Source organism: Colias philodice, chromosome 8, assembly GCF_061535455.1.
Source record: "Colias philodice isolate Cphi_HAF_F1 chromosome 8, ilColPhil1 Martin Lab GWU primary, whole genome shotgun sequence".
Lineage (NCBI taxonomy): Eukaryota > Metazoa > Arthropoda > Insecta > Lepidoptera > Pieridae > Colias > Colias philodice.
Genome location: NC_143093.1, coordinates 8,460,127 through 8,482,822, shown reverse-complemented (window position 1 = coordinate 8,482,822; position 22,696 = coordinate 8,460,127). Strand labels below are relative to the sequence as shown.

The 22,696-nt window shown below is 33.7% G+C and overlaps 2 protein-coding genes across 2 annotated transcripts in view; both read left to right on the top strand.

The window, feature by feature from the left end:
* The window catches only part of Tsen54 (tRNA splicing endonuclease subunit 54), a 150,458-nt gene that overhangs the window by 108,912 nt on the left and 18,850 nt on the right, over positions 1-22,696 (top strand). The gene's annotated exons all lie outside the window — the stretch shown is intronic.
* Positions 1,183-10,638, top strand: STUB1 (STIP1 homology and U-box containing protein 1). The gene is made up of 9 exons (XM_089698419.1): positions 1,183-1,197; positions 1,675-1,961; positions 2,107-2,305; positions 2,638-2,779; positions 4,015-4,117; positions 5,847-5,903; positions 7,108-7,224; positions 7,508-8,013; positions 9,102-10,638. Exons 2-8 carry the CDS (start codon positions 1,842-1,844, stop codon positions 7,631-7,633), a joined length of 864 nt encoding a protein of 287 aa, XP_089554545.1. The 5' UTR covers positions 1,183-1,197; positions 1,675-1,841; the 3' UTR covers positions 7,634-8,013; positions 9,102-10,638.

Below are 22,696 nucleotides of genomic sequence, written 5' to 3'. Positions count from 1 at the left end.
AAATTATTTTTGACGTGACAACGTCTTATAATTCGATAAAGCCGGCTGCACGCACGAAAAACATGACTCATGCGGCGTTACCTCGCTCTGAGGCGTTCCATAGGCTTGAAGTGTAAGCGAGAGCGCGGAACCGAGCGACAAAGAAGCACAATCGGACGTTGTCACGTTCAACTATCGTAAGTACTTAGACTTTACATACAACCATAGAAATCTAAATAACAAGACACTAGAAGTCGTAAGCGTGCGTGACCTTGTCGCCACTCAGGTGATTTGCACAACACCAGTGCATTCGTCACTGTTCAGTTGCTCTGGAGACGTATGAGTGTATACATGGTGTGTTTCAGCAATTCCCATTGCGGAAATTCTTCCACAAGTTGTAATTATACTTATAAAGGAATAATATTTCATCGGAAAATATTTTTTTTTAGAAATAATGCCGTTTTTCCTTAAAATTATAGAATATTTACAAGTATTACGAGCGTCACCATAGTAATCGAAATAACAATGAATGACACAGTCGACCATTTTTATTATCACGTTTGTTCGTATTGGAGCAAAAAGTCTCATATACTTAGGGATGTTATTCTAAAATAAACCGTAAATTCGTGCGTTAGGATACATATTCAAAAGCTTAATTTAATAGATAAGTTAGTTTTCACTAAAATCAAGCTGTCCAATAAAAGGCATAGTTTACTTGTGTGTACTGTTTAGCTTTCGGTTTGAATGTGTTGATTTTGGCGACAGCGGTTTTCATACGAATTATGACATTTTAGCACTTCTATGTGTCTTGTTATTTAGATTTCTATGCATACAACCAATTTTTGAAAAATAAGGTCATAAGGTCATTTTTAAGATATGTGAGACTTTAACGATAGATAATGAATAATTTGAAAATATGATTATAGACAGGTATTTCATTAGTATGTGGCTGACCTTAGCCGTAAAATAAACAAAAATAAAACCATTGCCACTTCATTGAATTTTTCGATACGGAATTCTGAAAGCACGCCACACATTTTCAATTTGGAAAAATTAGAAGCTTTCTGAATTCAGACTCTAGGTTTCTATAGCGACATTGCATTACAGACAGTCGAGGTCGAATATATGCCATCTGTGATTTGTCACTGTCAAATGTCAATACTTTATGTCAAAATTGTCATGGGCTGTAAAATATGTCCGCAGTTGCCTTGCCTGTCAGTTAGACATGCGCAAAACAGTACGTCAAAAAGTAATGCAACATCACGCATCTCTTCTACGGAAGTGATATTACTCCGTAACATCACACATTACCCGATCGATTTTTAATGAAATGATGACATTAATAATATTATAATGTTTATATTATTATATTAATGGTGATATGTGAAGTATTATAGATCATATTGAAAAATAGCAATAATAACTGCAATACTTATTAGTTATTACATATCGTAAAATTACAATTTAAGTAAATATTTAAAAAATGTAGTTGATTTTCCTTCATACTTGGCCACGTACTTTATGTTGTTTGTTAATAATTGTAATGAACGCAAGCAAATGTAAAACAAAATAAAAAAAAGTGAGTGATGCGAGTGATGTTTGTAACTGATGCGTAATGCGTGATGTTGCATTACGTGTCAAAGTGATATTACTTTTGTACTATTACACGCATTACCTACCCATGTCTACTGTCAGTTGATAAAAATTATTTTCTGAAACAGAAAACTAGACGTGTTAGATTTATAATTCTATCGTACAAACTTGCTGAGCAAAGAGACTACAACAACATAGTATTATTTTTATAAAATATATAATGAAATCGGTGATTTAGTTTTCGTATGTTTGGAAATTAACATATAAAAATGAGTAAGCATATGTATTCTACTGCAAATTTGACCGACAAGGAGCTAAAAGAACAAGGAAATAGACTTTTTAGCCTACGTCGTTTCGAGGATGCTATGAATTTTTATACGAAAGCCATAGTAAGTATTCACCTACCAATATATACGTGTAATTGTTACGGTTGAATGGATGTTGCCTGATTTTATCCAATAAGATAAACATTGACGATGATCTTGTATAAATTTAAAATGTAAACATTTTTCTGAGAGTGTTTTGGTTTTGTAGATAAAAAACCCGTCAGTTGCGACATACTTTACAAATCGCGCATTATGCCATTTGAAAATGAAGAGATGGGAGGCCACTTGCCAGGACTGTCGACGGGCTTTAGACATAGATAGTAATCAAGTAAAGGGACACTTCTTCTTAGGACAGGCGCTAGTTGAGCTGGAGTGTTACGATGAGGCTATTAAACATCTACATAGAGGTAGGTTTCAATTCAAAAATAATCATTGAAGCCAATTTGAATTTTTGTTTGTTTACAAATATTTTTGTAGAAAATTTTAAAAAACTGGATTATTATTATATAACTTCATAAATAAATTTTATATACTTTGATAACTATTATTATTTATTTATATAAATAACTAACATAGATGCTTAATATTTTATTTCATAAACTATAACAACAACATAGTTGTTTACAGTTTTACCCATTGTGTTTAATTATTTATCAACATTAATTATTTCTTCCATATTATACTTCCTTAAGATTATTTTAAGATAATAAACAGAATTAAACGTTATATTGATTTTCAGCCAATGACTTAGCTCGTGAACAAAAATTGAACTTTGGTGATGACATTGCTGCTCAAATAAGAATTGCGAGGAAGAAACGATGGAATGTACAAGAAGAAAAGAGAATATCACAGGAAATTGAATTACAGACATATTTGAATAGGTAAGCAAATATTTAAGATTAAATTAATAAAAACACTTTATTGTACAAATTAAGAAATACAAACAAAGAAAAGCATTACATATTTTAGAGCACTTAGTTAGCATGTTGATGAAACACATTGTTTACTCAATAAACATTTAGATATTTTATAACTAGCTGCGCTTCACGGTTTCACCTGCGTGGCTCCACTCCTGTTGGTCTTAGCGTAATGATATATAGCCCATAATGTTATTTACCTTCCTCGATAAATGGGCTATCTAACACTGAAAGAATTTTTCAAATCAGACGAGTAGTTCGATTTGATTAGCGCATTCAAACAAATAAACTCTTCAGCTTCAAAGATGTAAAAACATTACTTAAAAAGTAATTTTTTTTTTAATCTTCATAACTTAAAGTCTTACTATGACCACACAGCAGAGCCATTTCTTCAAAGGCTTAATAGATAAAAAATACAAATAAAGCAATTGAATTCATACGAAAAACCATATTGTTTACATTCAAATAGTTGCAATAGTTGACTACGGGCCCATGTAGAAAAATTTATGGGTCATTTGAACCACCAGGTGACCTATCTAGAATGATATAAGAGCATAAAATAATAAGATTCAGCACTATGACGTCACTTGTAAGCTGTCCAACTGAGTGCAGATGAAAATTCGAAAGTACAGGTAGAGATTTTTCCCCTAGTCTCCATGCCTTGGTGAGGCGTTGCGAATTAATGGATTAAAAGCAGTATACACGATTAATAAAGCCCAGTTAATCAAGTTGCCCGTAACATCAGCATTCAAGGAGTTCAACTCACAACTATTATTAAAAAAGAGATACAAAACAAGTCCATGCAATGCAAATCTAATGCTTTCCTGTTAATGAGTAAAATTATCCATTCTACAATAAAAAAAAATGATTACCATACCATAATAGTATGATCAAGGAACCGAGGAAGCAAAGTAGAGTTATTTACCATTTTATTTCCTAAATAGATAACAATTCAATAAAATTATTTTCTATTTCCTTTCCTTAATAGATTAAAATTTAAAATACAAAATTAAAACATCTCATAGTGATCTTTATGCTTGTTACCTTTTACCGTGGTTGCCTAGAAGAGATCACTATTAAGTGATAAGGCCGCCAAATTATTTGTACTCTGTTCTATTTGTATGTTGTTCTAGGTTTCCTATTTTTACAACTATTAAACTGTTAAATAAATAAATAAAACATCACCCATTTTGTTCCAGGTTAATAAATGAAGACTTACAGCGTAGAATAGAATCAATTAAATTAGAAAATCTAAATGAGGAAGACTCATCTACAAAAATTACAAAGGCTGAAGAGGAATGTGTGAGTATACATTACTTTTTAAACTTTCAACATACTTATATTAGCTGGGGACTGTATGTTTGTATGTAACCTACTCATTAAGACTTAAATTTGGCCCATTTTTAACCGACTTCAAAAAAAAGGAGGAGGTTATCAATTCGGCCGGTATGTTTTTTTTTTTTTTTTTATGTATGTAAACCGATTACTCCGTGGTTTCTGAACCGATTTACGTGATTCTTTTTTTGTTCGATGCGGGATGGTGTCGAATTGGTCCCATAAAAATTAAAAATTCGGATAGGCCCAGTAGTTTTTATTTTATGAGCATTTTTGTCTGTATTTGTAAATGTTGCAAGTGCAAGTTTGAAGTCGGTTGTTTTTAACGCAGTTATTGACTTGTTAATAGATATAAATTAAACTTTTTACATTTATTAAGAACCGGTGGCAATACAATAACTTCATGAGTTTATCTTATTATCCTGAATAATAAGAACAATAAAAAGTTTTTTCTTTTAGATGATTCTATTGTTAAAGCATGTTTTTTTTTTTATATAGAATATATAAGTTACTAAGGTTTCCGCCCGATCTTCGCCCGCGCAGTCAAAGAAAAACCCGCATAGTTCCCGTTTCCGTGGGATTTCCGGGATTGCGTTATTTTTCCGGGATAAAAAGTAGTCTATGTCCTTTCTCGGGTATCAAAATATCTCCATACCAAATTTCATGAAAATTGGTTCAGTAGTTTAGGCGTGATTGAGTAACAGACAGACAGACAGAGTTACTTTCGCATTTATAATATTAGTATGGATTAGTATGGATTGAGTTCTTAGTGTATTGTAAACGTAAATTTAATAAATGTCTTTATATATAAGTAGCTAAGAATTCAAGATATATTGGACTGAAGAAGTAATAATTCCGTTGGCCTTGTAATAAAACTAAATATATTTAAGTAGTGTTCAATGTTACAAACTGAGTCATTAAAATGTAGACAATAAAATATTGGTAACTAATTATTTATAAATAGGGAATTGTTTTATTGATTTGATTTTACATTTTTTTATAAATTTACGAATAAGAATTTGGCGGCAAATATACCGGATATTTGGCGCCAAATGATTTTAATTATTTTACAATTTATATTGAATCGTTTAAAGTAATCCATTTAGAATAGGCGGTTAAATAAATAATTTATTCCTGCTTTTGCATTATTAGAAATTCTCTTTAAAAGAATTGATTTACTTTCTTTATCATTTTGTGGCATATCGCTGAGGCGCTTCGACCGTGGCCTACGAGGCTTGACCTACTAGGCCCTGATTGCTATAGTTAAAAGAAAGAAGCCGATTCAAATGCCGCCTACAATAAAATTTAATCTATTCATTTCTCATAACGTCTTCACCTTGCAGATTTACTTACGCATCTTAAACTAAATCGTTGTAAACATAACAATAAATAGATTAAGATACAAACGCAACAACATTTTAATCTTGGAACGTTATGTCATAAGGTTTAAAAACAGAAGGCATAAGATGTTCCTAAGGCCATACATCAGGCCACCTCACGCACAAAAGGAATAATCCCATTATGACGTCATTGTGACGTCATAGCATTACTATAGGATGCGTGGACTTAATTCATTAGCCGGGTTTTTTGTTCTATAGGTATAATATGGTATATATGGAAAAATAAGGAGAGGCACGTATGGGATGCGACGGTAATTGGTTTAAGTTATAAATATAATACCTATGTATATTTACAGAATAACTACAGTAGCGAGTTGAACAATCTATTCTCCAAGATCGACGAGCGGCGAAGGGTAAGATGTTATATTGATTCAGTTAGATATAGCCACGTTACGTAGATTTTGTCACGAAGGATTGGAATGTTCGTGATGTGGAATTAGATATAAAAATAAGGTTTCTGACGCAGTGTATACCTCAAATTAAATTTGCGGGGTTGTTCTGGGTTCGATTCCCGTTGTAAATAAAAAATGTGGCAGGGCTGGGTTCAGACAGTTGAACAAGTGAAGACAGTAGAGATGAAAAGACCTTAAAAAATTCTTGTATGTACGTATCTTCTTAACCTACTCACTATTTTCTAATAAATGTATTGTCCATTGCAAAATGTTAATAACTTTTTAATGTATTGGGTACTTACTATAAGATGAATAATAATGTTATTTTATCACATAAAGACACAATATGTGAGGAAACACCATTGTTATGCTAAATAATGTAAAGTTGAAGGGGGTTAACGCAGTATGAAATCACTTATGATACTATATTCTACCTTAGAAATACAATTACACATTGTGCTATCAACCTTACTAAGATGATTGTTAAAACTTGACTCGTAGAAGAACATAGACCCTTATTTGACAGGAGTTATTTGAAGTATTTAATTGATTTTTCGTGAGTCCTTGATAGTCGTAATTTTAATGGGTTAAGATATAATGCAAAAAGATACAACATTCTATAAATACTTCAGAATGCAATTTACAAGTCAAATGAAGTTCACTTGCATATGCACGTATCCCCATGAGACTGCATTATAATACGAAAACAATAAATCGCAATAAAATGGGTACGAAAAGATTGTATCGACCGTTGAGAATGTTTATGCATTTACTAGTTGTCCCGGCAAGGTTCTGCCTTAGGTACTCTTATCAGTTATGTAAAATAGATGTTGGCGAATCACAGATCTACCCAATAAGCACAAAAAATTTCATGAGAATCGGTCCAGCCGTTTCGGAGGAGTATTGTAACTAACATTTTTATACGAGAATTGTATAGCAATAGATGAAAAACTCGCATAGTTCCAGTTCCCGTGGGATTTCCGGGATAAAACCTATCCTATTTCCCGGGATAAAAAGTAGCCTATGTCCTTTCTCGGGTATCAAAATATCTCTATACCAAATTTCATGCAAATTGGTTCAGTAGTTAAGGCGTGATTGCGTAACAGACAGACAGACAGAGTTACTTTCGCATTTATAATATTAAGTATGGATGTATTGTTTTCAGAAACGCGACGTCCCAGACTATTTGTGCGGTAAAATCAGCTTTGAGATCTTAAATGAGCCGGTGATCACTCCGAGCGGTATCACATATGAGAAGAAGGATATTGAAGAACACCTCGAGGTAAATACTTATTAAAATATTAAACGTTTATTAATCAGTTTCCTAGCAGTTATGTATGAAAATTGGACGTTCAAAACGAAAATCAGTATTTCTCAAAATTGTTGTGAATTTAAAAGAATAAAGTTTATTAAAGGTCAAAATTCTTAATTGTACAAAGAACTTGAGTATTCTGTTTCATTTAATAATTCTATGAAAATTATGTGGCAATCAATGGTAATTCTATGTAACCTTCGTATTTACAAACTGCATTTTTCCGACTACCCTCACCTTTTTTTTGTTCCAGCGTGTCGGCCACTTTGATCCCGTCACTCGTGTGAAGTTAACAGCAGATCAATTGATACCTAACTTCACTATGAAGGAAGTTGTAGACGCCTTCTTGCAAGAAAACGAATGGGCGCTCGATTATTAATAATTCTTAATAATCGTAAATTAAATTAGTGTCCGCGCTTGTAGATAGAAACCATTTCATATTTTCACACGTAATTTTAAAGGAATTCTAGGTGTTGCCACAGTCACATTATTTTGTTCCTAATGCCCAAGGATGGGTGAAATAATTTGATAAAACCTTACTATTTTTAATATCTAGTACATTTTGTTTCAATTTTACTTAGTCTGTTTTAATATTCCATAATAAATTTTAAGGTATTTGATGTAATAAGATCGGAAATTCTATTCGTTTAATGAAATATAATACTTATGTACAGCATTATTTTATTGAAAATTATAATGAGTAATTTCACAATGGTTGGCAATCTGTTCGTAACCATATTAGACCGGACTCTCAGTGGAGTTTCGTTTGCATAAATAGCGGACCTAAATCTGACTTCTGATATATATTGTATAGATCCCAGACATCTTATAGACAGATGTTGCCAACCAGTTTTGTCGTCCCCTTCCCCGCACCCCGGTAATTAAATATGGCATACAAAGAAAAAAATAAACATTTCCAAAACATGCCGCGTGGGGTATCAAATGAAAGAGCTTATTGAGTAGATCACGAATATATAGCTATACTATAACATTTCTTACACTTTCTCTAAGATTTTTAGAAAATTTACGAAAATGGTCCATTTTTGAGTTAACTTTAAACCACTATAGATTGAAAACTCATGAATATATTTTTTAAATTATTATTTTAAATAATTAACAATAGTCCATTGTTTACGATTCAATAGTTCGTACAGTGAAATAGTTGCATGGGGGAGTGGGGGAGCATTCAAAGATGGCGAGTATATTTTCAAGTTTATGCCAGAAATAAAGGCCTAATACAAAAATATCGGTGTCAGGGCTTAGAATAATTATCTCTGCAATATGGCAGAACATTCTTGAATCAGCCTCTGTGTGATTAAATTTCAAATCGGTAACTTCAGTGAAAGTTGCGCCTTGCAATTTAAAACATTTTGTGGGGTCATCAAATCCACCACATACATATAGCTCACTTATTACAAACTATTGCATCGTAAACAATGGACTATTGTTAATTATTTAAAATAATAATTTAAAAAATATATTCATGAGTTTTCAATCTATAGTGGTTTAAAGTTAACTCAAAAATGGACCATTTTCGTAAATTTTCTAAAAAATCTTAGAGAAAGTGAAAGAAATGTTATAGTATGCTATATATTCGTGATCTACTCAATAAGCTCTTTCATTTGATACCCCACGCGGCATGTTTTGGAAATGTTTATTTTTTTCTTTGTATGCCATATTTAATTACCGGGGTGCGGGGAAGGGGACCACAAAACTGGTTGGCAACATCTGTCTATAGGATGTCTGGGATCTATACAATATATATCAGAAGTCAGATTTAGGTCCGCTATTTATGCAAACGAACATCTCCTTGGAGCCTGCTCTATATTATGAAGGGACTCTTTCAGTTAAATCTTTTTTTAATCTTTAATAAAAAAATAATATAAAGATCCGAATTGAATTAAAGATTTTTAAATACTTTTTAAAGTAAAGTAAAAAGCGGAAAGTTTATGTTCGATCTCTACGAATTATTGATTTCAAAATTATAATAATAAAAAGCTTTAATAATAATTATTATGTAAATTGTATTGTGTGATGAATTTGCTTAACTATGACTGATTTTTCTTGATTTTCTGTACTCTGTGTAATTATAAAAAATACAAAAAAGGCTTATAAGTACATATTTAAATTTATTTCAGTATTAGTGTAACAAAATTTTTATGTTTAAAAAATATGTATCATTTAAAATCTTGCCTCATCTAACCTTTAAGTCATGAGTATTTGTGTTCTTCTATGTTAAAATTATATCTACTTTTTAAATTATAAAAAAAAAGATCAATAGTTTTTCCTTACTTATGTGTTGGTTAAAATTTTATGAGAAGTATGAAAAAAAAGGTCACAAAGTAAAATATGATTGCCTAGGTTGTTAGATAGGCTTTTCTTTTCAGTAAAACAAAATATAACAAATTATGTAAAAATTACACTATAGAATACTGTTGTTTTTACATCTTTATTAGATAAACCAAAATAATAACCATAATCTTCAATAATTTATTCAATGTCATAAATTTTTAAATTTTGTTTTTAAGCTATTGCATATCGCGGGCCTTGAGCGCGGGGACCGAATCGAGAAATTCCGTAACGAAAAAACCTCACGCTCCCCACTCCGACGGGCTCGGAGGTGTGGCTTGAAGGCATAGCATGCAATAGCTTTACCGCGGCAGTCCCCGAGTGCCACACGTCTTTTTTTTTTTTAAACACATTTACACCCTACAAAGCATGTTTAATAATAGAAATCTACTTTTAAGCATGTATTTTTGTAAGGTTTAATGTTTGCTTAATATAATTAAGTTATTTGTAATGTATAAATTGTCTTATGTTTTCGAAGATACACTAAATATTAATTTAATTTACTTGACCTGGCACTTATATATTCCATGTTAATTTTCTTATTGTTTATCTTGTAAAAACACCGTAGCAAGAATACATCTTGTTTCTTCATATTATATCGATATATTAAGAAGAACTATTTTAAGTTATGAATTCATATTATTTCTGATATATCAAAATATGTTGTGGAAACCCTTTTATTTCCTGTGATACATCTAGAAGTATTTTTTTTATGTACATACTTATAATTTTGCCTTATTTTCCATATAAATACAGTCTTATCTATTTACTCAATTATTCGTAAAATAAATAACCATTCTGTTGCAGTTTTCTGTGTTTGTAAATAATATTTTAAACGTAAGCGTCTAAATTGTATTATTTCAAAATTTGTGTTGTACATATAAGTAAATTAAGACCTTTTCTGTTATACATTTAAGTTCAAATTGATTTGGGGTTTTAATTATTAGATGATAATAAATATTTTGTCGTAATTTGTACGGAACCAGGTCGTGACTACATTGTATCATTATAATATTAAGTAAATGTTGGTTTGTATATTGTGATTTTATTTTAAAACCCTTATCCCACAAGTAAATGTAACTGAAATATGACTGAAATAAAAATTCTAACACAATTGAATTCACACACATTACTTATAAATAAAAAGGAATACCTACTCTAATAAGACGGTCAATACATAATGAAGAAGCGTGATTCCCAGTATAAAAATACATACTTCGATATTTAATTTATCAAGAAATCATTCATCTTAATACATATATACATAATATATAAATCTCGTGTCACAATGTTTGTCCTCAATGGACTCCTAAACCACTTAACCGATTATAATAAAATTCGCACACCATGTGCAGTTCGATACAACTTGAGAGATAGGATAGTTTAAACATGTAGGTACCACGGGCGAAGCCGGGGCGGAACGCTAGTAGATAATAAAATAATTTGGAAAATCCAAAAGTGCACGCCTCATATTTTTTTTGTTAATAATTATTTATTAATTATTATTTTTGTTTATTTAATAACAATTAAACCACATCGAATCAGACCCTGAAAAATGAAAGGGTTCTATTCCTGAGCATACTCAAGCGTAAGAGAAAAAAAAAGACTCGATTAGTAAAGTATTTCGGTCGCTATCGTGTTAACACGAAAAAGGATCCGCACATACAGACACACGGACGTCCAAGACAGAACTTTTTTAAACTGTTTTTTAACTAGTTTAAATAACAAAAATGACATCAAAAATATCATGAACGTTAAAAATAGTGTTTTTTCTTAATATGTGTGTGTATGTATTATCTTACAAGTGCAATGTATGATACATAAAGACATTTTAAGTTTGAAAAATCAGATGTTTTGCGCGAAGTGACAGTAGTACCCACCTCAACGCTTCGCTTATGAGGCGTGCAATAAGGGATTTAGTACAAGTTTTTATAATTAAGACGGCATTCGAACCCGCGTACTAAAGTGGCGATGTCTTAGATTGCTAGGCCACTCATGATAGAGCATTCGAATTTTCAATTTTTACTAGTCTCGGTAAATTTTTCGAATATTAATATATTGAAGTTTATGTTACAATCCAATCATTACTAGATGCTGTAGTTATTATTATCAGCTGCAGCGGTTATAGATAAGTAGTAAATTTAATATTGTAGATTACTGGTAATTACTGGTAATAATACCAGTTGTCTCAATGCCAGTAGGTGCCTCAAAACTTTTAGTTCTACCAAGAGCAGTGTTAGAGTCAAGACTCTAACACTGCCAATAAGCAAGCCAAGTTTAGTACCTACCTATTAGTGTACCTACTTACTACTTACTACAAGCAGGACTACTACTACTCGTCGTTCCTATCGTGTAGAATATAACAACTTTAAATTTATGTTAGTAATTTACACTATGTGAAATAGGAAAATATAATAATAAAATCATTTTTATTTAATCCTCACAACAGGGGTTACTAAAATTTAATAATATAGATCGTGCCTACGTCACATCTACGTGCTACGTGCGTAGTAGCGTAGTACCTGCTACAGTTATCCTTAATTTTTATTTCACATTTGTAGAGCCGTCAATAAACCAGAGAATATACAACACCATTTCTGCTGACAAGGGAATATTCCTGAAGATAAAATAAACATTTCAAAATGTCATTCTTCGCCCTTTACATTTGTATGAACATGCTACGAAGATTTTCTCGTCAAATATTTTCCATTTTTAAATGTCAGTGAATGTTTTCACTTATTTTGTAGTCGATGTAGGAGTAGATTTAAAATTTCTTCTTCTTAATATTCAGGTCCTTCAGATTTTTAAGGACATCTTTGTAGTTAAGTAGGAGCTGTATCATTACTTACATTTAATTTTTTTTTGAGTTTATTTATCTATTTTAAAAGTTCATAAAGAAACACTGATCTAACAAAGTAAGGAACGTAATGAGAAATTACAAAATCAACGTACTGTTATGGGAGGTGAAATAAACCTCTTTTTAAAAAAGAATTTATTATTTAAAACTTAGTTACAACACTATAATTAATACACAGACTTATATGTGGTTAATACACAGATTTATATGGGTTTGCCGGCAACCGAGCTCTTAGGATGTTGGAAGTAGACTGGCTGGGATCGGATGGATAAGCGATGCGTAGGGAATATGGCGGGAAAGGAATGTGCTGACGGGATAGTTAGAGGGATGGCTGTAAGCAATAATGCATACAGTCTCGGAACATAACACCTCCCGGGGGTAGTCTAAACTACGGGGTTAAAACATTACGTAGTTTAGATTTGGAGCGGAACTAAAGAAAAATACGAAATTAATAATTAATTCTGGTGCTAGGTCCGGACTTAGGTAAAGGGGTTGAACTCTCTAATGAAACGGATTTTCTCGGAGGGGTTTCTTGGATATTTGGTATCGGAATGTTTTCAGGTTCGGGCGGTGTGTGAAGGAAACGAGAACAGTTACCGGTTTTTAAGTATAAAGCTAATTTATAAAATAGAAAAATAATTATTATACTTATTACTAGAATTAAAATTATAGAATAATGGGTCTCATATTTAATTATTTGATGTTGGTTAATGATTTCGTCTATGTCGTCCGAAATCGTTTCAAATTTACGTTTTGATTTTACTGTAAAAATGTCCAAATTAATATCCTTTAAATGCATAGGAGGCTCATTATTCCTTTCAGTTTTAAAATTACTTATATTATTACAGCATGAGTCATTAATTATATTAAAGTCGGAATTAGCAGGCGTTACATTTAAAAACATGTCTTTGAACTTAGGTATAAGCCGAATATTTTTATTATGAGCTACACAATCATTCGGGATATTCAGGATACCCGTTCCTGAAATGGTTAATATTACATTATTTCTATTGCGGCATTCTACAAATAATTTATCTTTTGGGAATTGCACGTAAATCCAGTTATAATTAGAAATAGGTTCCCAAATTGTTACATTTCCGAATATAAAATCTGTATGGCACTGGACTGGTAGGGCGCTTACAACATTTGTTAATAGTTCACTTTCGCACCGAGGATTTGAAGTTGTTGAGTGTACACTCGTGACGTCACATATGAGCTCATTTGGGTTTATAACGGTGCAATATTTGATAGAATCTAATGTACAGTATAATGAATTATCAGTGGTTATTGCGATGTACTTAATACTAGGAATTACATAACTAAAGGAATTAGGTTTATCTCCATTATGCGGAGTAGGTAAGGCTAAACAGTGAAATAATTTATAATCTTGTATGCCAACTAACGGAATTCGTAATACAAAAATGATCTTGTTACTAAAACTATAGCAAATAACTTTAGAGATGTTTAATAACAAATGTATATTATTTAATTCTATACTTAAAGGTAACTTACGATCTACGGGTATGTGTCTATAGTTATCGACAAGCTCTTGGTACAGTTGCGTGGGAGTTAATATAGCCGGATGTAAAACGTTTTGTGTACTGAATAGGATGGCATTTGTTATGTCTTCTAATCGGAATGATATCGTCAGCATTGACGCTTCGAGACGAGCTAATATATTATCAATTTTCGATTTAATATTTAAGTTAATTGAAAGGTTTGAAAAATTCTGAAATTGAGAAGAGAGTTTGTCGATAGCTTCTGCGAGACTGGCCTCATTACTTTTTATATCATATAATGTTGAATTGAATTTAGAAAAGGTAGAAGATGTGACTAAAATATTTTCTTTTAGCAATGAGCTCAGTTTTTTCTCGTTATTTTGTACAGCTTGTATAGCGTTATCATATTTTACTGCATCATTTTCGTCTAAAGTGCCAAATATTGTTTTGGAGAGTGTGCCAATACCAGCAAACCAAGCCCCTCGTTTGAACTTACTACTGATCAAGTGAGAAAAAGAAGAATACTCCGATACTATGTCATTATATCGGGTTTTGAGAGGTTCTAGTAAATAACTACATTCAGTGTTATTAGGATAATGAGCCTGGATTTTGTAACATATGAAACGTAATGTGCTTAAAAACGAGTTAATGTTTGCTATATGCGGATTTATATAAGATATATCTAAGGGAGTTACTATATCTAAATAGCCTACATTTATATTTAATTTCCCAATCGGGTCAAAGTAAACACCGGAACTGGAGTTGATTCGATGTACATATTCGGGGTGACCATGAGCCATTGCACTGGAAATAGAGTGTAGATAATATAATATTTATAATTAAATCTAGTATTTATCTATGATGATTATATTAGTGTCTGGGATGAAGAGAACTAGGTATAAAGTACGTTTATGCGTCACGCATATTAATTAAATTACGCATAATAATAAAACAATATATTTTAGTATAACTAAGATATAATTAAGATAATACAGTTTATAATTTAGGCGTCGCCGGGGCAATTAGCTAGCTTGACTTCATCATAGTGATGGGTTACATGGCGCCTATTTATCAATAATGTTAGTGTATGATTTCCATTAATTTTCACAACTTTGTAAGGACCTTTCCATATCGGTGATAGGGCTTTTCGCAGCCTTAAATGATTTTTTAATAAAACGTAATCGCCTACCTTATATTGAACAACCCGAGTGTGTGTATCATAATAATTTTTGGAATTTATTTTAGATTTGTTGATAAATTCTAGAGCTTTATCTCTCGAATGTTTCATTCTATGCTGTAGCATTTTTACGTATTCCGGGTAAGTAGTATTTGAGCTATCGTATATAGAGCTAGGGATATGAGGTTTGTGACCAAATAATAATTCATACGGTGAATAATGAGTTGTGGAATGTACGGCGGAGTTATATGCTAACATTGAAGTGAATACATAACGCGGCCAATTATCTTGATTTTCGTTTACATAGGATTTTAAATATTCTTTTAGCGTAGAATGAGACCTTTCTAACGCGCCTTGCGTTTGAGGGTGATAAGGGGATGACCAGAGTTGCTTGATTTTAAGAAATTCGCAGGTCCTTTTAAATAAATCTGCAGTGAAGTTAGTCCCTTGGTCAGTAAGTATATGTTTTGGTATTCCAAATAGGGAAATAAAATGAACGAGGCATTCGCTTGATTCCTCGGCTGTGTTACTACGCAATGGATAAGCTAATGAAAACTTCGTTAGGTCATCCTGCATGGTGAGGATAAATTTATATTTGGCGGAGCCGGACTCCGGTAAGGGACCTACTATATCAATTGCTAACCTTTCAAACGGTGATGTTGACGTCGACGTTATAACCATTGGCGCTCTATTTGTTTTACGTAGGGCTTTGTTTGCCTGACACAGTTGACAGTTTTTGATGTAATTTTCAACGTCAGAGCCCATGTTTTTCCAATAATACCTTTCCTTAATTCGATTCAGTGTTCTTGAGCAACCTAAATGTCCCGCAATTGGTAGGTCATGATTTTCTTTTAAAATCTTCGGAATTTCACTAAGGGTTGGATAAATTATATTATTCTTGTATATGTGAATTATGATATTTGTTCCGTCAAAGAGATAAGTTAACATATTATATATTTTAACAAAAGAATGTTTATCGAATGGATTCTTAAAATCGGAAATAGCAATTTCGTTAACAGTTGGATATGTCATCATTACTTGATCACGCAAATATTTAAGAGCCTTGAAGATATCCGGATAGGAATGATCGTCAAAATGGTGAACCTTTGTAAATAAGAAAATGTATGTCTTGGTATCGATTACTAGCGGTAAGAATGAACACAGTGATCTTTCTAACTTAAGGAATTCTTCACGTTCAGGATTTGGGCAATTGTTGAGGACATCGCAGGCATATGGCATGGATTCATCCATGTCTATAGAGGTTGGTATTACGATTAACTTTTGTATTGATTTTAATAAGGTCTCATTATGTTCTTTGATGTGTGTATTATATTGTCTAGGTGATGATTTTAGAAATTTATTATAGGTTTCATCTGTTACAATTTCAGGTGATTCTGCACCTTCCGGATTCGGTGATGTAGCAGGTAAGGTTACAGGGATTTCAGGATCAAGGATACCGCCAGGTAAGGTTTCAGGATTTTCGGAGTCAAGGATAACAGCAGGTAAGTCTTCAGGATTTTCGGGATTTGGAATGACTGCAGGTAAGGTTTCAGGATTTTGCCAGCTCGTAGAAGGTTGTGGTTCTACTGTTTGGTCAGGTAAGTTTCGGTTAGGCTCTAATGGGCTTGGCAGTTCAAATTCGGGAAAACCCGGACTAATATTGTCTAATTGAAACGATGGAGGTGAAACAAGGAGGTCCATGAGGTCTTTATCTAACGCATCAATGTGAGATCCGTCGTTAGGTTGATTTGAATCTACGTCATTTTCAGGAAGGACGGGATTAACAGGATATCTAGATAGGGCATCGGCATTTACATTAAATTTACCCTTTTTATACTGAATTTCATACTCGAATTCCTCAAGTTTAAGACGCCAACGAACTAGGCGGGAACCTGGATCCTTGCAATTGAAAAGCCATTGCAGCGGCTTGTGATCGGTAATGATTGTGAAACGATGACCGTAGATATACGGTCTGAAGGTCTTTGTTCCGAAAATGATTGCTAGACATTCTTTTTCTGTGACGCTATAATTACACTCGGCTTTGTTCAAACTGCGTGAGGCGAATGCAATTGGACGATCCTGTCCAATTGGGCCTTGGGACAGGATGGCAGAGATGGCGAAATTGGAAGCGTCACACGTTAATAGGAATGGCCGTGAAAAATCTGGATAAGCTAAAATAGGAGCATTTACGAGTTTATCTTTTAAGGATTCGAAAGCTAGCATTTGTTCGTTTTCCCATTTGAAAGGAACGTCCTTTTTGAGAAGGCTGGTGAGGGGCTTTGCTAATTTTGCGAAATGGGGAATGAAACGACGATAATAAGACACTAAGCCTAGAAATGATTTGATATCCTTCGGATTTTTCGGAGTAGGAAATCCGGTCACGGATTTAGTTTTATCTGGATTGGGTTTGACACCATCTTCTCCAATCACATGCCCTAGGTATGTAACTTCCTTTCGTAAGAATTGACACTTATCGGGCTGGAGTTTTAAATTAAAGGACCTGAGTCTGTCGAATACAGCTCGGAGGTTATTGATATGCGTTGCTAAGTCGTAGGAGTAAGTGACGATATCGTCGAGATAGACAAAACAACGGCTGCCTTGTAATCCAGAGAGGCAGTTATTCATTAGCCTTTGAAAGGTAGATGGGGCGTTTTTCAGCCCGAAAGGCATTCGATTGAATTGGAAATGTCCCTGAGGGACGGAAAATGCTGTTTTCTGAGCATCTGAAGGAGACATAAGAATTTGATGGAAACCAGAGCACAAATCAAGAGTAGAGAAATATTTACTTTTACCTAATTGATCAAGAATTTCATTGATTTGTGGAATTGGGTAAGTTTCACCGATTGTTATATCGTTCAGCTTTCGATAATCGATTACAACTCTCCATTGTGGCTGACCTTGAGAATTTGCCTTTTTAGGCACCACCCATATGGGTGAGCTCCATGGAGAACAAGACGGTTCAATAATATTTTGAGTTAACATTTTCTGTATTTGTGTTTCTACTTCCTTTTTATGACATTCGGGAAAACGATAAGATTTAGTATGAATCGGGACATCGGTACTAGTTTGAATCTTGTGCTCTATGGCTGTAGTGTGGCTTAGCTTATCATCTGGGAGATGGAAAATATCTGCATACTGAGAACAAAGTTCTGTGAGGGAATTATATTCCTCGTCGTTCAAATGGTCTAATTTTAAGGATTTAATTATTTCTTGAATTCGTTTAGATACACTATGATAATTATTATTGTTTACTTGAAATGCAGTAAGATTTAAAGGAACTATATCGAGATTTAAATTAGATTTTACCGTAATAGGAGATTCTGAAATATTAGCAACCGTCAGGTTTACGCGATTATTTTCCTTGACTTTGACTATACAATTGGAAATTAGTAGATTTTCAGAAAGGTGTTGGTCTACAATCACGCCTTCTTTAAGATTGGCATTGCGGACTGAACACTCTATCACAGTTTCGGTCCGAGCAGGAATAATAAAACAAGGATCAACAAAATGCAATTTGACATCTAAGTTACCTATCCTTAAGGTGTCATGAATATAATCAATTTTGCAACCAAAAGCTGTTAAGAAATCTGTACCAATTATTCCGTCATACGGTAAATTAATTTGCTTAATAACATGGAATTTGAATTTTACTGATTTATTATGAACTAATTTAAGACCGAGTAAGAAGTGACCTTCCGTCAGCGTTGGTTCATCGCCAGGGTCAATGCCCTTGAGGTTAATCGGTTCCTTAGTCAAATTAGGATATTTAATAATACTAGATTGCTTGATAAGACAAATAGCGGAACCAGAATCTACTAATAAAGACAATGGAATATCGGAAACTGGAGACTCTAATAGGACATGCGGCAATAGCCTTTTGGATGTGTCTAAATTGATTTCATAAACTTCACGATCGACATCTTTGGTTACTATAGATGTCGTTAACGTTGGGACTTGTGGCTTTACAACCCGGGATTGGTTATTCTTCCGATTAACCTTGGAATTTGAAGGATGGCTTGTCGAGCCTGATATAGTAAGGTCGTCAGTTTGGGGCTGGTTACCCTGTTGCATGACCTTGGATTTCGAAGGATTGGCTGTCAAGCCGAATTTGATAAGGCCGTCAGTTTGGGGCTGGTTACCCTGTTGCATGACCTTGGATTTTGAAATAGGAATTGTGTCGACTTTGGATACTAGTCTCGTGCGACACTGAGGCGAGACCCTTATTCGTTTAAAGGGTCTGGTGACGAGTCATCGTGACCATAGGATGCGTCAATTTCGTCCTGACCTACAGGATCGGATTGTGCTACATATGTTACTCTGGGTGTAGGATGGTGCTGTGCTCTGAATCGATTATTATTGAATTCGCGTCTTTTGCATTGCGAAATATCATGACCAGGGAGTTTACAATAACGGCATATAGGCTGAGAATTTTGCGGAGGACCGCTAAATCTAGCTCCGCGGAATTGATTAGGATAAGGACCATTTTGAGGTTTGATTGACCTTGGCCTATTGTCGTTATTGTGATTGTTAGGCTTCTGATCACCTTGAGGGCGTTTATAAAGTGTTTGTTGAATACGTTCTTCCGAGATTGCGAGGTTCACTGCCTCATTAAGATTTTTGGGTGATCTACATCTAACGATATTGGAAATCCTAGGGTGTAGCCCCATTAAGAAGTGATGGAGGGCTAAATCCTCCATCGCTGCTGTTCGACCCGGAAGTTCCTTAGCCTTCGTGGTGGATAATGATATCTCGGTAAGGAGTTGAGAAAGATTGGTCTCGACTCGCAATGCATACTGACTAACGGTCTCCTGTGAACCCTGCCTGCTTTCTTGCAGTTCGGTTAAAAGATGAGAATAATGTTTGCGTTGACTGAACTGCGTTTTTAAGAATTCTTTTAATTGCTCCCATGTCCCGAATTCTTTAATTGAACAAGCTACTTCCGCTCTACCGCTCAACTGACTTAAAATGTATTTGAACAATATAGGTTTCTGCTTATCGGATGCATATTCGTATGCGTTATTGCAATTGACGATAAATGAATTTAAAGTTTCCCTATTCCCATCATAGGGTTTAATGAATTTAAAAAGAATATTAATATCTAGTTCAGCCATAGCTAATGCGGCTGCGGCTTGTCTGGTAATTCGTGGTGAGCCCACGGGAGATTTTACAGATTCACTATCGCTAGGAATTTCTTCCGGAACGGGAATGAACAATTTACTATCGTCAACCCGCGATTTTGACATAATATTTTAATATTTAAAAATGAAGCGGAACAATTTTAATTTAAATCAATCTGTACAAAATAACGGCACATAGAAAAAACATAAATTATACACGGGCTCTCTTACTATGTTGATATACAGTTAAGCAATAACAAGCGACTTACAGTGCATGAGCAGCGACGATAATCGTTGTGATAACAAACATCCGGTACATCATAGATATCTCTTAGAACACTTATATTTAGTCTTCGATCTTCGGGAACCCTCTCGACACGGATACGACGCTACTTGCAGACAGGAACAGGCAGGACCACTTTCAGGACACGCGCAGGGATGAGGAGCGCCTGTAGCACTCCGACGCAGCAGAAATCAGACGGGCATTCAATATAATATATTCTATATGTAGATTTGCGCTTTATTGATTTGCGCTTTATTGATTTGCGCCTTCCGGCTGATACACTTGAATACACACACTTATGCACCTGGAACCTTCCGGTTCAGCACTTATGCACACTTTTGAACTTAACTTTTTGCACTTAACAATTTTCGGACTGTAGGAACGTGGAATACGGAGCGAGTCTAGGGTTGCCCGGCACTGGAATTTCCGTATCCCACCGCTGCCACCAAAATGTTATGGGAGGTGAAATAAACCTCTTTTTAAAAAAGAATTTATTATTTAAAACTTAGTTACAACACTATAATTAATACACAGACTTATATGTGGTTAATACACAGATTTATATGGGTTTGCCGGCAACCGAGCTCTTAGGATGTTGGAAGTAGACTGGCTGGGATCGGATGGATAAGCGATGCGTAGGGAATATGGCGGGAAAGGAATGTGCTGACGGGATAGTTAGAGGGATGGCTGTAAGCAATAATGCATACAGTCTCGGAACATAACAGTACACGGTATACACCTTACCTACTGGGTAGTATCGTCTATTATTATTACTACTATTGCCTGCTTTTGCTTTTTCTCTTTTGAATAGAATAAGAAAAAGAAAACTTTTCTGGAACTTTTTTTTGAGTATCACATTCAACATGTAGGTATACCGACATTACTTGTGGTAAATCAGTTTGTTAGATTAACTCTCCCGTGACCAATAATGAACGAGGTTAAATCATATCAATCCAAGCAGAACAATGATAATAATCAATAGTAACTATACGTGGTTCTTGCTTGAATGTCTTAGTTAATTTGATTTAGAAGCTTATCTATATTGATCTAAGAAACCCATTCAAATGAGCTAATTTCATTATTTCATTTACTTTTGGTTCGACGTATGCTTCAGTAGACCTAGAGCCAAACGGTCATATCTTGACTACTCAGAAAATAATCTGTTCAGTTGTAATCTTTTTATAATCAAGATAATTAGAAGTGTCGAGTTTATAAGATACAGTTACCAGTTGTGCTTTAATAGTATTTTTATAAACGTTTAAAGATGTATAATGAAGAGATGAGAATAGTAGCAGACATGTATAAGCAAATATTATGACGCTATCAAAGTTGAAATGAATAAAATATATTTTTATATTAAAATTTTAAGCGGGGCTTCGAATACTATGCACCTACGTGAACAACCCAAAGCGGCACGGGGACCTACGCACTTTTAAATTGAAGAGGCTTAATAAAGTATGAAGATAAATTTTGGTGATAAATTGGTCGGAAATACTTGAGAATTTTGAAGAGAAAACATTAATGATACCACCGATGTCTTGCTACAAGTGCCGCGTGATAAAGGGGAAAATAAATATAAATAATTTAGTGTAATGAGTATTTTTTACTAATGTTGTAAAATGAAAGAGATCCATAAAATAAAATGATAATTCCATGGTTGCCACAACTTGTGAGGTTAACAACTTTACAGCCCGTGGCCGCCCTGTAATCGAGGACTATGGAAGTGCCATTTAGAATGAACCGAAGTTACGGTAAAAATCGTGTTTAATAATTATAGAATATTAAAATGCAAATTTAAGTTACCTGCTGATGTATTTTTTATCTATGACTTATTTATAAGTAATTTAAATTTTAAAACAATAGTGAAATTGTTTTCTGCTGCGTATAAGCTACCTATTTTAATCTACATTGTTTTTGTGAAAGCCTAAAAAAAAGTCAAAGACCGATAATACTGATTATACCTACCCAGTGCTACTGTGATAGGCCTTTACAATGCTTAACTGTTGCTTGCAGGAATTTAAATTTAAACTTTTAACAGGCATTCGATTCAGTCAACGAACTGAACACAATACATTTTATTCGCATTTCTATCACGATCCCATCAAACAGAACAACAGTTACAGCAGTTTGCCAAAACGTACCACGGACGCGTGTTCCAGT